Raw genomic sequence first — 12,986 nt, 5'->3', positions numbered from 1 at the left:
TGTCAGCTTGTGCCGTGGAGACTACATGGCCTAGTATGAAAATATGGCATTTCTAAAGGAACAGCGGATTGGTGTGAAATAGTGTATAGAGAAACTTTTGTTTACAATGGTGGTGATAGGAACCAGGAATCGGGATGTTTGTAACACAAATTCAGCCATTTTATTCACTACCCAAAATGATCAGTGAGCCCACATGTGTCTTCTTAGTGTTTATGTGCAATGCTTAGTAATATTAAAATAGTGGCAAATCTGAATAAAACAAGTTTTCTTTGGGAACTGTTTCCCCTCCCTGCCATGAATGGATTTTTAAAACAGGTTTTAGGCCAAAATGTCTCTCTATACTAACTTTAAAACAATGTCTCAGGCATCAGGCAGCATATTCGTATTTATTTCATGTACTAGGTTTGTCTGAGGAAGCTTTTAGAGGCGTTCATCTCTTGAGATGTCTCGTTCCTATCACTACCACTGCAAACAATGCTCACTGGTACCTTGGCAAGTTCTTTTAGAACGGAGCATTTCACTCCAAAACAATCTGTATGACTTTGTGTACACCTTAATGATATAATTATACAGTTGCTTTGGAAAATCTTTGTGCATTTTTTAACAGGAGGGTCAAAAAATGGGTAACAGGTTTGCAAATTTAGCCTAAAGTAAGCATCATTCAGGAGTGGTTAGCTTGACAGGGTCCACATGTTGCATGCTAACTACTAATAACTGTATAGTTTAAATGCACTGAGAAAATATAAATATATATTCTTTTTTCCAACAATAATTTTGGTATCTGGGTTGAATGATCAAGCTTCACCCATGCAGCCAGATCTGTTTTATGTTTGTAAACTGAGAAAACAGATTGAGAGCGCTCAGTGCTCACTCGTCTCATGGTGATTCTTCAGAAAACCAGACGATGATGCAAATTCCTGTTTATATCATGATAAAAGGAATGTTCCATTTTTTTCACAGGGGGAGCAGGTTTGGGGAACAGGGTTGCACGGAATTGTTTTTGTTAAATTAAATACATTAATAGGGAAAAGTAATTCCTTTAACAATAAACTGCTTGGAAATAAACAAAATAACATTGTAATAAAGATTTTAATGAATACATTTCAGAGAAATTTAATGTCAGTGAGGTGGGACAGCCCAAAATCACTACAATAAGGTAGACTTGTGTTTTTGTGTCCATTTAATTTAAACATTTTAACTACTTTATTTTAATGTGAGGTACACATCCCTTCATTTTTTACAAGAAATAAAAATGTTACTTTATTGCTTTCAAAAAGATAATGGGACATAAATTGAACTCTGGGCGCGCCGGAATGTCTTTGACTTTGAGTAATCAGGCAGACAACATGAACAAGTGAAGGCATGAATCAGTAAGTAAAGAGAGGTTTTCTCTCCTCTGTATGAACAGGAAGTCAGTCTGAGTTGGTGACCGTGCAGTTCTAACCGCACTTCAGGGTGGCAGACAGTTATTTATTTACACCATGACTCTGGAGGTTCAACGGAAAAACGCTCAAGCGTCGGTAAGCTAACGTGAACTCTCCTTAATTCGCTAATTTACTCTTAAGCTTTCGCAGTACGAGGTCGCTGCTCCTCTGCTCTATGGTCTGTCAGGAGTCCTCAACCCAAATCAATAGGCTTAAAGTTAAACACAGGTCGCCTCCTCCTGCATGGCGAGGGAGACTCCGAGTTTACTGTCATAAAAACCTTATCGTTTATTATTGACATTAGCAGGCTTAGTCATTAGCAACGGCATTACAGTGCAGTAAGATAATGATTGCTTATGCTAAGCGTAGCTTAGCAACTCAAGCTAACGTAGCTCCGTTGACTTAACCTACACTGTCCTCAGTGGTTGTAGTTACTGTCTTGGGGTACATACGGTTCAGTAGGTTAGCGTTAACATTCACGGTTAGATACTGTCTGTTCAGATATGTGAGGTCTTTGTCTAAAATGAGCAGAATTATGTGTCCCAGTGGCTGAATCTCGTGTCCTCTGTAAACGGTAAACAGACGCCTGCAGCTGTTCTGGTCTGTGTGGCTGTCTGTCGTTATTCCGTTTGCTGCATAAACCTTCTCTTGAATGTATGTGGGGTACTGGGGTAGCTCTCTCTGGTCGCCCAGATAAACAGTTTTAAAACTACTCATGGGTCACACTGCACTTACACATCGTTAAAAAGAACAGGAAGAACCTAAAATTATTTGGCGGAAGCTGAGGTTTTCAGTAAATGAATGAACACGAAGTTGCTGAGCTCCCAGTTTGATAGGTAGGACTAACGTACACCCACCTCAGATCTACACTCAGGATTCACTTTATTAGAAACACCTACAACATATCCGTGTTGAAAAGAACCGCAGATATCATTAAAAGTTTCTGTTCTGCATGTTTGATTTAAAGGAGTCCTGTTAATGCAGTTTAATTGGATTTAGTGCAGCACAGCGTGTAAAATGTTGAACACAAATGATTGGATTCATAGTTTTTGATAGGATTTTAAAATGTGGTACTACTTTGTATTTTCTAACTTATCAAATGTCAGAAAAAATAAATATCATGACATCCCTGCTGAAGAAAGATTAGAACCATTAGGACCTAATGGTTTTTGCTTCCTAATGGGAATTGGGAGGATCCTGCAGGATACTCAGAAACCTCAGAAATCTGATGCATCTGGAATCAGTCATAGGTCACGTGCTAAACCATTAGGATCCTTTACATTGCGATATCAACCCAGCAGGAAAAGCCAGAACACATTACATAACCACCAGGAACCAACAGAAACACTTACTGGTTTCTATGTTTTATTTTTCAGCAGGGATATTGTGTATCGTAAAAAACCTATTCTGTTGTGCTATTAAACTTCGCCATACCGCACAGATGCATTTTATGGTTTCCTAATAGGATCTAGTGTCCTACAGGAAGCTAGTGGTCTCTAATGATAACCATTAAGCCAATTCCTATTAGAAGGCAAAACTATCAGGTTTTAATCCTAATATTTCTAATGGTCTTTTTTTCCAGCAGGAAGGTGCACGCTTGTAGGTTTAGTTACTAATTGTAGCCCATCTGTTTCAACCAAGCAACAAAACTACTACAGGACCACTACTGAGCAGATATTATTAGGGTAATGTTCTCACCATGGTGGTGGCATGTTAGTAGGTGTTGTGCTGGTACAGGTTGAGAATAGTCAACCAACAAAAAATACCTGCAATCTGTGATCCTGTGTCCAGAAACAAACCATCAATGAAGGGTTGGAAGACTGTCACAAATTACACATGGAATAAGATGAACTATAGTATCTACCTGTACACCTGCTTAGTCATCTTTAGAAGGTGGACCAACAAGGTAGGTGTGTCTAGTAGTCAACAGTATGTGTACACAGTGTTTCAATAACACAGCTATGCATGATACACTTGTCACTGTCAGTGCAGTGCTGAGAATGATCCACTATCCAAATACAATCTGTTGGTTCTCTGGTGGTCCCTCTTTATTGATGGTAGGGTGGCTGTTACACGTGGGCTACTCTTAGTAACTGCATGCATAAAAAGTACACATTTAGAGTACTTGATAAAGTTTCCAATGAGTGTACAAAACAGAAGTATCTAAATAACAGTTTATGTTTCTGCAGTTTCTTTACTGTTAATTCAAGCTGGCATGTATTTTGCAAACAGTGCAGTTCATTGTGAGGCGCAGTGGATTCTTAAATGTAGAGAAATCTGTTTTTTTTTGTGCTGAATTTGTGGGTTGAAAACTGTGCCTAACTCCAGTGCATTTTAAAGACTGTTGCTATCTTACTTTAAAAAGTGTTGTTATTTTAGGTGGTGTCTTGAAGAGCAGCACAATGTGGCGATTTGGAAGGAAGACTGGAACAGGAGTAATAAGGAGGAGATACTGCGGAGCACAAAAAGATGTGTCCCACAAACCTCACCCAGCCATTACACAGAAAAGTACCTTTATCTTTACTGAGTCAAATGAGTTCACTCCTGATTTGCATGCAAGCTCTATTTCACTGATTTGCATTCTAATCATCATCATCTTTTTTATCAGAAGTTCATTTCAGCCTTCCACCGGGTGACTTCTATGGCGTCAGAAAGGCAGGGCCCATCTTATTTCCTGAGTAAGATAACATGATCTAAAGTGATCCCATGTTTTTATATTTACACAGTGAGTTGTTCACATCTTTATAGTGTTTGAGTTCTGTTTAATAAATCTGTTGTCCTCAGCAGGTGGATAAGCAGTTATGGAAGTGCATGGAGTTCATCTGCTTGTTTCAGTATGAGGTTGTTTTGTTCTGGTACATCTAACATAGGTGAGTTAATAGTACAGTATTAACTGTAACAACAAGCAAATGTCTGATATGTAGAGCCAGACCCAAATTTAACCTAAGCCCAGACTAAAAAGAATTTTCAATGGTAATTCTTCATTGACACTGAACCCAAGATTAGGCTTAAGCCATGTCTGGAAAACTGGCACTTTGGGTCAGATTCCTGGTCAAGGATTTTACCTACTTTTTCCATGAAAGATGTTTATTTCATGAAGCAGTTTTCATTGTCAGAGAGGAGTAAGCTTTTCAAGAGCCACAAGCTTTTGTTTGAGAACCACCTGCTTGGCCAGGAAGGTACATTAAGTATGCCAACAAGGTTAGCTAAAGTTAGCTGTCTAATGTTTTACTATAGTAAATAGTCAATGTAGTGCGGGTTTGGAATAAAGTTAATGGAGTCAGTTTTAGCTCATTGTCTGATGGTTGTATTATGTAAATGGCCCGGTGACTGTTTGGTACAGCAGTTACATTGTGCCATATTAAGGCACCAGAATATAACTACCTCACATTTTGAGGTGGAACAGAAAATTAACTGGCACTAAAACATAGCTGCTGCACCGTTAAGGGAAAATGCAGAAAATTCTAAAAGGAAGCTGGCGAGTAAAAAGCCAACCTAAGCCTTATATTAATGCTAACTTTTTACTGTGGAAAAGCGTCAAGACGTACTGATCAATGCAGTTGCTACGCAGAACTCAGCAAGTGGTCCACACAGTTCACTGACTCATCTACCTAACTTCAGATAACTAAGGTTAACATCTCAATTTGTTCATATTATACACATTCATATTGTCACATTTCTCTTTTTGTCTTCTTTAAATCAGTACCTTTCAACTATCCAGCGTAGAAGCTGTAGCGTCAGTAGCTACTTTTAATGTAGACTTTGTCAAACTTGCTGATCTCTGAAAATGAAAACCAGTCCACCTAATGAACAACATCTTTCATGAAAATTTGAGTGAAATCCTTAATAAGAATGTAAAAACATGCGAGTCCTTATTCTCATTCGTAAACAGCGCCACTGGTGTAATGTTCCCCTTACTGTGACAACATCCACTGCACTGAATATGCAGGTGTGAAAAGAGTTGGAGGATCTCCATTCAGGATGCTGTGTAGTCCAGGGCTGTGTAGTCTAATCCCTGTTCAGACCAACTCATAGTGTCCTACTTTAATCATATTTTAATTTGAGAATGACTTCTCCACCACCTTTAGTTAGTAATGAAAGACTGATTTTTGTGTTCAGTGACATTACACATTGTCTTCTTTCAATGATGTCCTTATGTTTGAACCACAGATCCCGTAGAGATCCACAAACACAAGTTAATGTTGTGGTTCAGTCACTTGCCCCAGGAAGAGAAGCAATTTGGGGGTTACTTTTCTCCCGAGACCATGCATGTAGACCCACTCATTCTGGAGAAGAACCCAGGGGAGGGAAGAGGCCTCTCTATTAGTCCCTTCAAGGAAAATATATCAAAGAGCCATTCTCTCACAATTGAACAAATCTTTGACTCAAGTCAGAGTGGAAATCATGGTCGAGGACTTAACGTGCTGCTCTATGGGGCTGTTGGTACTGGGAAAAGTACAGTTGTCCGCAAGCTTGTTTTGGACTGGTGCGCTGGCTTGACACTGTCCCAGTTCAAGTTGATGGTGCCCTTCTCTTGTGAAGATCTCTGTCATTTGTCCAAACCTACATCACTCAGAGACCTTGTGGGTAGAAAGTACATGCACCTTCGCAGGACACCATTTCTCAGTGGAGATAGTAATCAGGCTAGGGAGGTCCTGTTCATCTTCAATGGCATGGAGAAGATGAATTTAGACTTTAGGATTGGCTCCACTGAACTGTGTAGTGATCCTAACGAGGCTCTTTCATCGGGAGCTGTTGTTGTAAACCTGCTGAGGAAGTACCTCCTACCTGAGGTAAGTGTAAGGTTCTGATATTGAAGTTTTCCTTGTACATTTGTATAGCTATGTGCACTACTTCCCACAAAGCAGTCACACTAGACATTTAAAGTTAGCTTCATCATGCAAAATAAGCTTGATCAAACTTTGCACTAGTATTGTCTCTTGTAATATTATTAGCAGATCTTATAATTGAAAATGGGGAAATCAAGCTGTAGTTTTTTTTTGGGGGGAGTGACCCAGTGCCTAGGCCTGCCACAGTAAAATCGCAAAAGTAAAGATAACAACAGTCTCCAGACTTACCATGCATCATGCAGTGTCTCTTTCATTTCATTTCTTTGTTTATTTATAGCAGGTGGTGAACAAATGTTAAAAGGTTTGTTCTTAGACACTAGTTAAATTAGCATTTCATCCATTTTGCATATTCAGTGCTGCTATAAAAGAGGGCTGCTTCTTCTTAGTCACCACAGCCCAAAGCAGTAGCTCTACTGGTTGAAGACACAAGTTTGTGTGTCTAAGTTCGCCGAAGTTGAACTCTGTGTGACGTTATTAAAATTTTTCACATGGTGTGTAATTGCTCATCACAGCAAATCTCATTGAAATGAATGTAATTCAGTATCAGTGTAAGCAAGGAATGGTTTTAACTCAAATTAAATATTTTTCAGGCTAGCATTTTGGTCACCACCAGGCTGTCTGCTGTAGATCGTATCCCTAAGAAGTATGTGAACCGCTATGCTCAAATCTGTGGTTTCGACGATCCTGACCGCCAGAGAGCTTACTTCACAAGCAGACTGTTACTACAAAGTGGAGAGAAGCCAGGCAAGGATGCAGAATCTTTAATAGAGATGCTGTACCTTAATTTGCAGCGAGAGAGCCAGTTAGCAGCAGCCTGCTTTTTACCCTCGTACTGCTGGCTCACCTGTGCCACCCTTCATTTCCTTCATTTTACTGATGCCAAGGCACCTATTCGCACTCTTACTGGTATCTACACAAGCTTCCTGAGGCTCAACTTTGGAGGAGAGGTGCTGGCCTCAGGAGACATGTCTTCGCAGGAGTACCAGACCTCATTAATGCTTTACGTGGTCCGCACCGTAGGGAAACTGGCTTTTGACGGAGTGACCAATAAGCGCACATACTTTACTGAGAATGACCTAGAACAGTGGATAGGCGGAAAGACCAAAACCGATGAAGAGCTTCGGCAGCTGGCGGTGTTCCGCACAGATGTGTTGGATTTCTTCCTTGTGCCTTGTGTTGAACATAGTCGAAAGGTTACCGAGACAGGTGAGAAACGTTATGTCTTTGCTATACCTGCCATGCAGGAGTATCTGGCTGCCCTGTATGTCGTTCTTGGTGAGAACAAGAATGCTCTGGAGAAGGTGACTAAGCAGGTGTCGGAGGTCGTTGGACAAGCCAGCGAGGACATCACTAGCATAATGAGCATTCTATCTAAGCTCATACCTTTGAGGATCTTTGCCATTTTCAACTTATTGAAATTGTTTCCGAAACTTTTCGATCGAGTTAGTAATCTTAGCAAGGGTCGCATCGCCAGCACCATGGCTGCGGAGATGTTCCGCTCAGAAGACAGTTTCAATGAAGACGTTCTAGATCAAGTGGAGCAAAACCTGCTGGGAGTGCAAGGCCCACAGCCAGAGCAGGAAGCTGACACGAGGTCCTTTGAGTTATACCCAATCTTCATGGGAGGGCTCCTTCATTATGGCAACAGAAGGCTGCTGGACCAACTTGGCTGTGACATCAAGAGCACCACTGTGGCCCAGATCACTCGATCGCTGAAGAAGCATTTGATCAAGGAGAGCCGCAAGCAGCAGCCTCCCGCGGAGCTGATGGATCTGCTGGTTCTGCTGTACGAGTTCCAGAACCCTCGGCTCACGGCCGAAGTGCTGCAGTCTGTCAAAGTCATCAACTTGTCCACTGTGCGCATGACCCCACTCAAGTGCTTTGTGCTGAGTTCAGTGCTGGACTGCACACTTTCCAGCTTCCTTCTGGATGAGCTCAACCTCTCCTCTTGCCACATCACTCCAGAACTGCTGCACTTGCTGTGGCCTGCCTTCCATAACACACGTTGCCTCAAGTGAGAATGAATTTTCTGTTTATTAAGCAGAGCAAACTGTTCTTACAAGCTTGGAACATTTGGGTTTATTCAGAAAATGATTTGTCTGCTGTTGTATGTTCTTGACACTAAGGGTGGGCAATATGGCCAAAATACAATATCACAATACTTGAGGACATTTTCACAATACAAGATATGCATTACAAAATTTTTTTTTCTGAGGGTCCATAAGTTAGTCAGGTAAGTTAGTCAGAGTTTCATCATAACCGTTTTACTGGTAAGCCACAAATAAGTGCAGATAATGCAATGAGAAACAGTGCAAACCACACTAACTTTATCCCCTTTGGCTGGGTGGCTAAGCCAGGGATGTTTCAAGACCCTCAATCACCTTCTGCTGTTTAATCTGTTGCATCTGAAGTAGTCCAGTGAGGCCTGGTCGAGGTGCTGCCTAACTCAGTCAGCTTCACCAGATGGTGTTGCCGTCTGCTGGCTCCTGTAAGCTGTGAACCAACTGTTGCTGATAGCGTGATTGTTGTAATATGGAATATGAAGTCAGTGTCTGACGGCTTTAGGCATGAGTATATGGGATATACGTATGAGACAAATGAAGTTTGGCAAAGCTAAAGTTGGCTTCTTATTTGAATTTCCTGTTCTACATTAAATTGTGCAGCAATTGCATTCAAGCATCTGTACAGGTGCCAGAATGTAACTGCTGCTCTATTTAAGGTGGAACAGAATAATCGAACAAAAAGCTGCCCAATAAGAAGCCATCTACTAGTTTGTAGAAATTAAGATGTGTCTCAACATTTAGCACTGTTAGTTTTTTGCCATAAAGCATATTCATAACCTGATATAATATCAAATCATCAGAAATTTTAATTTCAATTTTCATTTCATCGTTAGATAAATTTTTGGCCATACTACCCACTAATAGTTGGAACAGACAGAATGCACCAGCACAGCAGTGCCATATTAAGAAAATACTATCAGAGATTTTTAGATTTTTACAATGACTTTCATTTAACGTTTCACATAATGTGCTGCACTAAATCCAGGTGATCAGAACTAATTATGCTCTCTTTGTAATGAAACATGCCATTGGTCAATGTTTTTTTTAATTATGATATCCACAATATGCTCAGAAAATAGTATTATGGTGTATTGTTACATAATTTACCATGATATGACAACATATTGTCATATTGCCCACCCCCCTTGACATAATTCTTGTCAATTACAGTGTTTTTGAGTTGATTAGATGAGAAGTAGGACATACTTGGTAGTCCTTTACAGTGCATTTCTATTGTACCCCAGCTCATTTTATGAGTAGCCCAAATGGTTTTGCGGATTTGCATAAAGCTCTGTGTGAAAATGCTTTGTTTGTATTAATTTATGGATGTTTTAGCCTAACAATTGTTTGTGGTTGGACAACCTGAGGCCTTTTGAAGTTTATTGTGAACATCTAACTCTGTGTATTGTGTGAGACTGCTAAAGGTAAGTTCTTAGCTGTACATTGTATGACAGTGTACTGCATCTTGTTTAAATGCTGCTACTGCCTGCAGTGTTACTACAACTAATAAACTATTTTTTATCGTTTTAATAAATGGGCTTGGTAAGGGACCTTAGGAAGCAGAATCTAATCAGTGCATACTGCATAAGCAGATTAACCTCATTGGTTTTTAATTTTCTCTCTGAGGAAGTGGAGAAACTAATGGTATGCGTGTGGATTTTTTGATAGCTGTGAATGTATCTGTTTGTACTGTCTTCAGCCTGCAGTTTAACAGCCTGGATCCTGAATCCTGCATATTGCTGCGAGATCTGCTACTTGAACCCAACTGTACAGTTAAAACATTACAGTAAGGTGGATTTTATCTGCAATTTGTTTGTTTTGCAATGTCCTGGTTTAAGGTAAATTGTAAGCCTTGAAACTTTATTTAAATGTAGGTGAATGATTTTCTGTTTGCCTGCTCTAGTGCAATGAATGGAAAGCTCGATTGAAAAAGCAATCCAGTACACATTGTAGAAATGAATAAGCCAGATATCCACTGCTATTTCAGGAATGTAAAATCAAAGTTTAATATTATAGGTTGTATTGTTCGTTGTATTTAAACTTTAATCCAGTTGCTCTGGCTACAGGTTGTGTGACAACTCCTTGCTGGACAGAGGAGCTGCCCATCTGCTGGATGCTCTGCCTGGTAACCAGTCTTTGCAGAAGCTGTCTTTGATGCACACTGGCCTTGGGGACAGTGCTGCCCTAGACTTAGCTGCAAGGCTGAGCCAGCATACTGGACTACAGGAGCTGAACGTGGCTTACAACAACTTTGGCGATAGTGCAGCACTTGCACTGGTCGACGCCTGCCGAGAGCACCCCAGCATTCACACAGTTCAGTGAGTATTACTGTACTCATTATTTTATTCTACAGTTTGAACGTTTGCTGCCGGTCTTTCTGAAGGACCTGGAGTGGGGCCCCAAGCAGAATTTAATAATGTTTGTTTTTTGTGATTATATCACTTTGTAAAGAGCACAGTTAACAAAGCCCTTAAAAGGCAGACGTGATTCGAATAAACTAAATAATCTACAATACAGTATGCACATTGAAATGCTGTCTGTCGTTGGTAAATAGCAAAACAGCTGACATGACACCTTTTCTTTAAGATTTAACCCTGGACCTATGCTATGACTATCTTACCTATCCTTCTTTTGAGATTGAGGCATTTATCAAAAGAACAGCACAATGTTTAATAGTTTTTCATTTTGGCAACCTGTATTTCCATATGTGGACTGTAGGGACTGAGGAGGGAACAGTACCATTTGAAACTTTAACAATGTTTATATAGTACAACAAATTTTTTATTTTAAAAAAGCAATGAAATGTGTTTTTTCCGTATAATGGGCCCTTCAAATTGCAGTCATGTATTGATGTGACCGAGTTGTTTTCCTTTTGCCATTTTTCTAGTCTGTATTTGAACCAGCTGACCGATGTGGGGAAGCAGTCGCTGCACGTCCGTGGAGTTCCTCAGGAGAAAGGTGGGAGACGGGTGAAGGCCCTGGCTTCAGTGACTGAGGGCTCGGACATCTCAGAGGACTGGCACCCCATCCTGAGTGTGATCACGAAGAACTCGCTTTCCTGGGAGAGGGAACGTGTTCGGGAACAGCTGCTGGTCTTTCTGAAGGATCTGGAGTGGGGCCGCAAGCAGCACCCGAGCTTCTGGAAGAAGCTGCACTTCCGCAGAGTGGAGAGTGTAGTGAGGCAGACCCTGCGCATGCTGGAGAAAGGCAGCGCCACAGGCACCAAACCTGCTGCTAAGTGACAAGGGACTGCTTTACTGTACAGAGGTGCTCTTAGGGGAATAATTAACATGCTGTTTACAAATACTGTATAAGAGTGCCATGGTCTTCCTTTGCATTAATAGCCTTTTTTTATTAAAATTAGAGAAAGCATGCATTTCCATCACTATACATTCATATGCAATAAGACTGACGAAAACTGTTGACATGCTTGTAAATGTACAGACAGTACTGTGCAGAGGTCAGAGACTAATCTTTGTTTATTTTATTTCCAGGCACAAGTATTTTTCAGCATTAGGAAAAAGCAGAAAATAACTAAATATAATATTACATTTTTCAGTATTTAGTCTGTCCACCTTTTTGCCTTTATTATAGCTTCCATTCTTTTCAGGAGGCCTGCTTTCAAAGAAATACGCAGGGAAAGTTCAGTCTTAGAAGTTGGTTGCATTTTCTCCTTCTCACGATTCAAGCAATCCCAAACACATTCAGTGGCGTTGAGGTTTGGTGGTGGTCAGTCCATTGTCGTCACAGTGGAAGGAACAACAGAAACACCTGTGGATTTTTCAGATCTGAAGTAAGAGTGGAGCTTGATTTTCTCCTCTCTCTGAAAGATGAAAGCTTTAAGTCCTGTTTATCTGATGGTGACCATTTTGGTGGTCTACTAGGACCTGCACGGTTGTTTAGAATTCCACTTTCTCTGTATCTTCATCATTTTTTTTTTTTTTAATTTATTTTCCTTTCACTTTCCCCTTCCTTACACAAGTGGATTATCTCGTATCTAATCTCTTTGGAAATATCTCCTGAAAAATGAATAACTTGTACATAATGGCTGTTTTGACTGGAAACTGAATAAATGAAGGGGGGTTCTCTGACCTTCATACATTAGTGTGTTCTTTCACAATACGTTACATTTTTCACCATAATGCATGAAGTATTGTTGTTAAAACTATTGTGTGTCAGACTGAAATGTTCAGCCAAGTGCTGTTAAGCAATACTCAACATAAGCTTTCTTATAAGCCATAGGAGTCTACTGACCCATACAAGTGTTTGCTTTGTCTTCAGTGGATGCAGTGTAACTGTTCTAAATTGGCTTATTTAATGAGCTTTAAAAGCCGTCCCTTCGGTGCTAACCTGCAAGATATGTTTTATAAAAGTTTTCAAATTGTGTCAAATCCAGATTTTGTGCCTTTGATCTCAGTTTGCTAAAAGATGGCTCTATTTTAATTATGTGGATGTACAAGTAAATCCAGAAAAATTAAATAAAAGAAGTGACTTCCTCTTTATCTGACTCCTTATTTGATTTGAAGCCTGATTTTTATTTCGATTCAATCCAGTAGTTTTGTAATCAAGGTGTTCCACTTTGGTTCTTCAGATCTTCAGTTAGATGGTATTATGTAATAAAAGCACCTGGGTCTGTTGTCTGGGATATT

At 40.2% G+C, this 12,986-nt stretch overlaps 1 protein-coding gene across 6 annotated transcripts; it reads left to right on the top strand.

The window, feature by feature from the left end:
* The first annotated feature begins 1,259 nt into the window (after positions 1 to 1,259).
* On the top strand, positions 1,260 to 12,837 carry nlrx1 (NLR family member X1). Of its 6 annotated transcripts, none has more exons than XM_036560989.1 (9): positions 1,260 to 1,370; positions 3,804 to 3,932; positions 4,033 to 4,102; positions 4,209 to 4,294; positions 5,595 to 6,217; positions 6,865 to 8,288; positions 10,037 to 10,123; positions 10,404 to 10,655; positions 11,225 to 12,837. In XM_036560989.1, the coding sequence occupies exons 2-9, from the start codon at positions 3,827 to 3,829 to the stop codon at positions 11,577 to 11,579; spliced, it is 3,003 nt and encodes a 1,000-aa protein (XP_036416882.1). In that variant the 5' UTR covers positions 1,260 to 1,370; positions 3,804 to 3,826; the 3' UTR covers positions 11,580 to 12,837. The 6 variants fall into 6 exon arrangements, with proteins under 6 accessions (XP_036416882.1, XP_036416903.1, XP_036416895.1 ...); XM_036561010.1 differs by lacking the exon at positions 1,260 to 1,370 and adding an exon at positions 1,377 to 1,520 and having other exon boundaries at positions 4,036 to 4,102; positions 4,212 to 4,294; XM_036561002.1 differs by lacking the exon at positions 1,260 to 1,370 and adding an exon at positions 1,377 to 1,520 and having other exon boundaries at positions 4,036 to 4,102.
* Positions 12,838 to 12,986: the final 149 nt, after the last annotated feature.

Source organism: Colossoma macropomum, unplaced genomic scaffold, assembly GCF_904425465.1.
Source record: "Colossoma macropomum unplaced genomic scaffold, Colossoma_macropomum, whole genome shotgun sequence".
NCBI classification, from domain to species: Eukaryota; Metazoa; Chordata; class Actinopteri; order Characiformes; family Serrasalmidae; genus Colossoma; species Colossoma macropomum.
The sequence above is the reverse complement of the archived record's forward strand: the minus strand, read 5'-3'. Positions and strand labels throughout refer to the sequence as shown.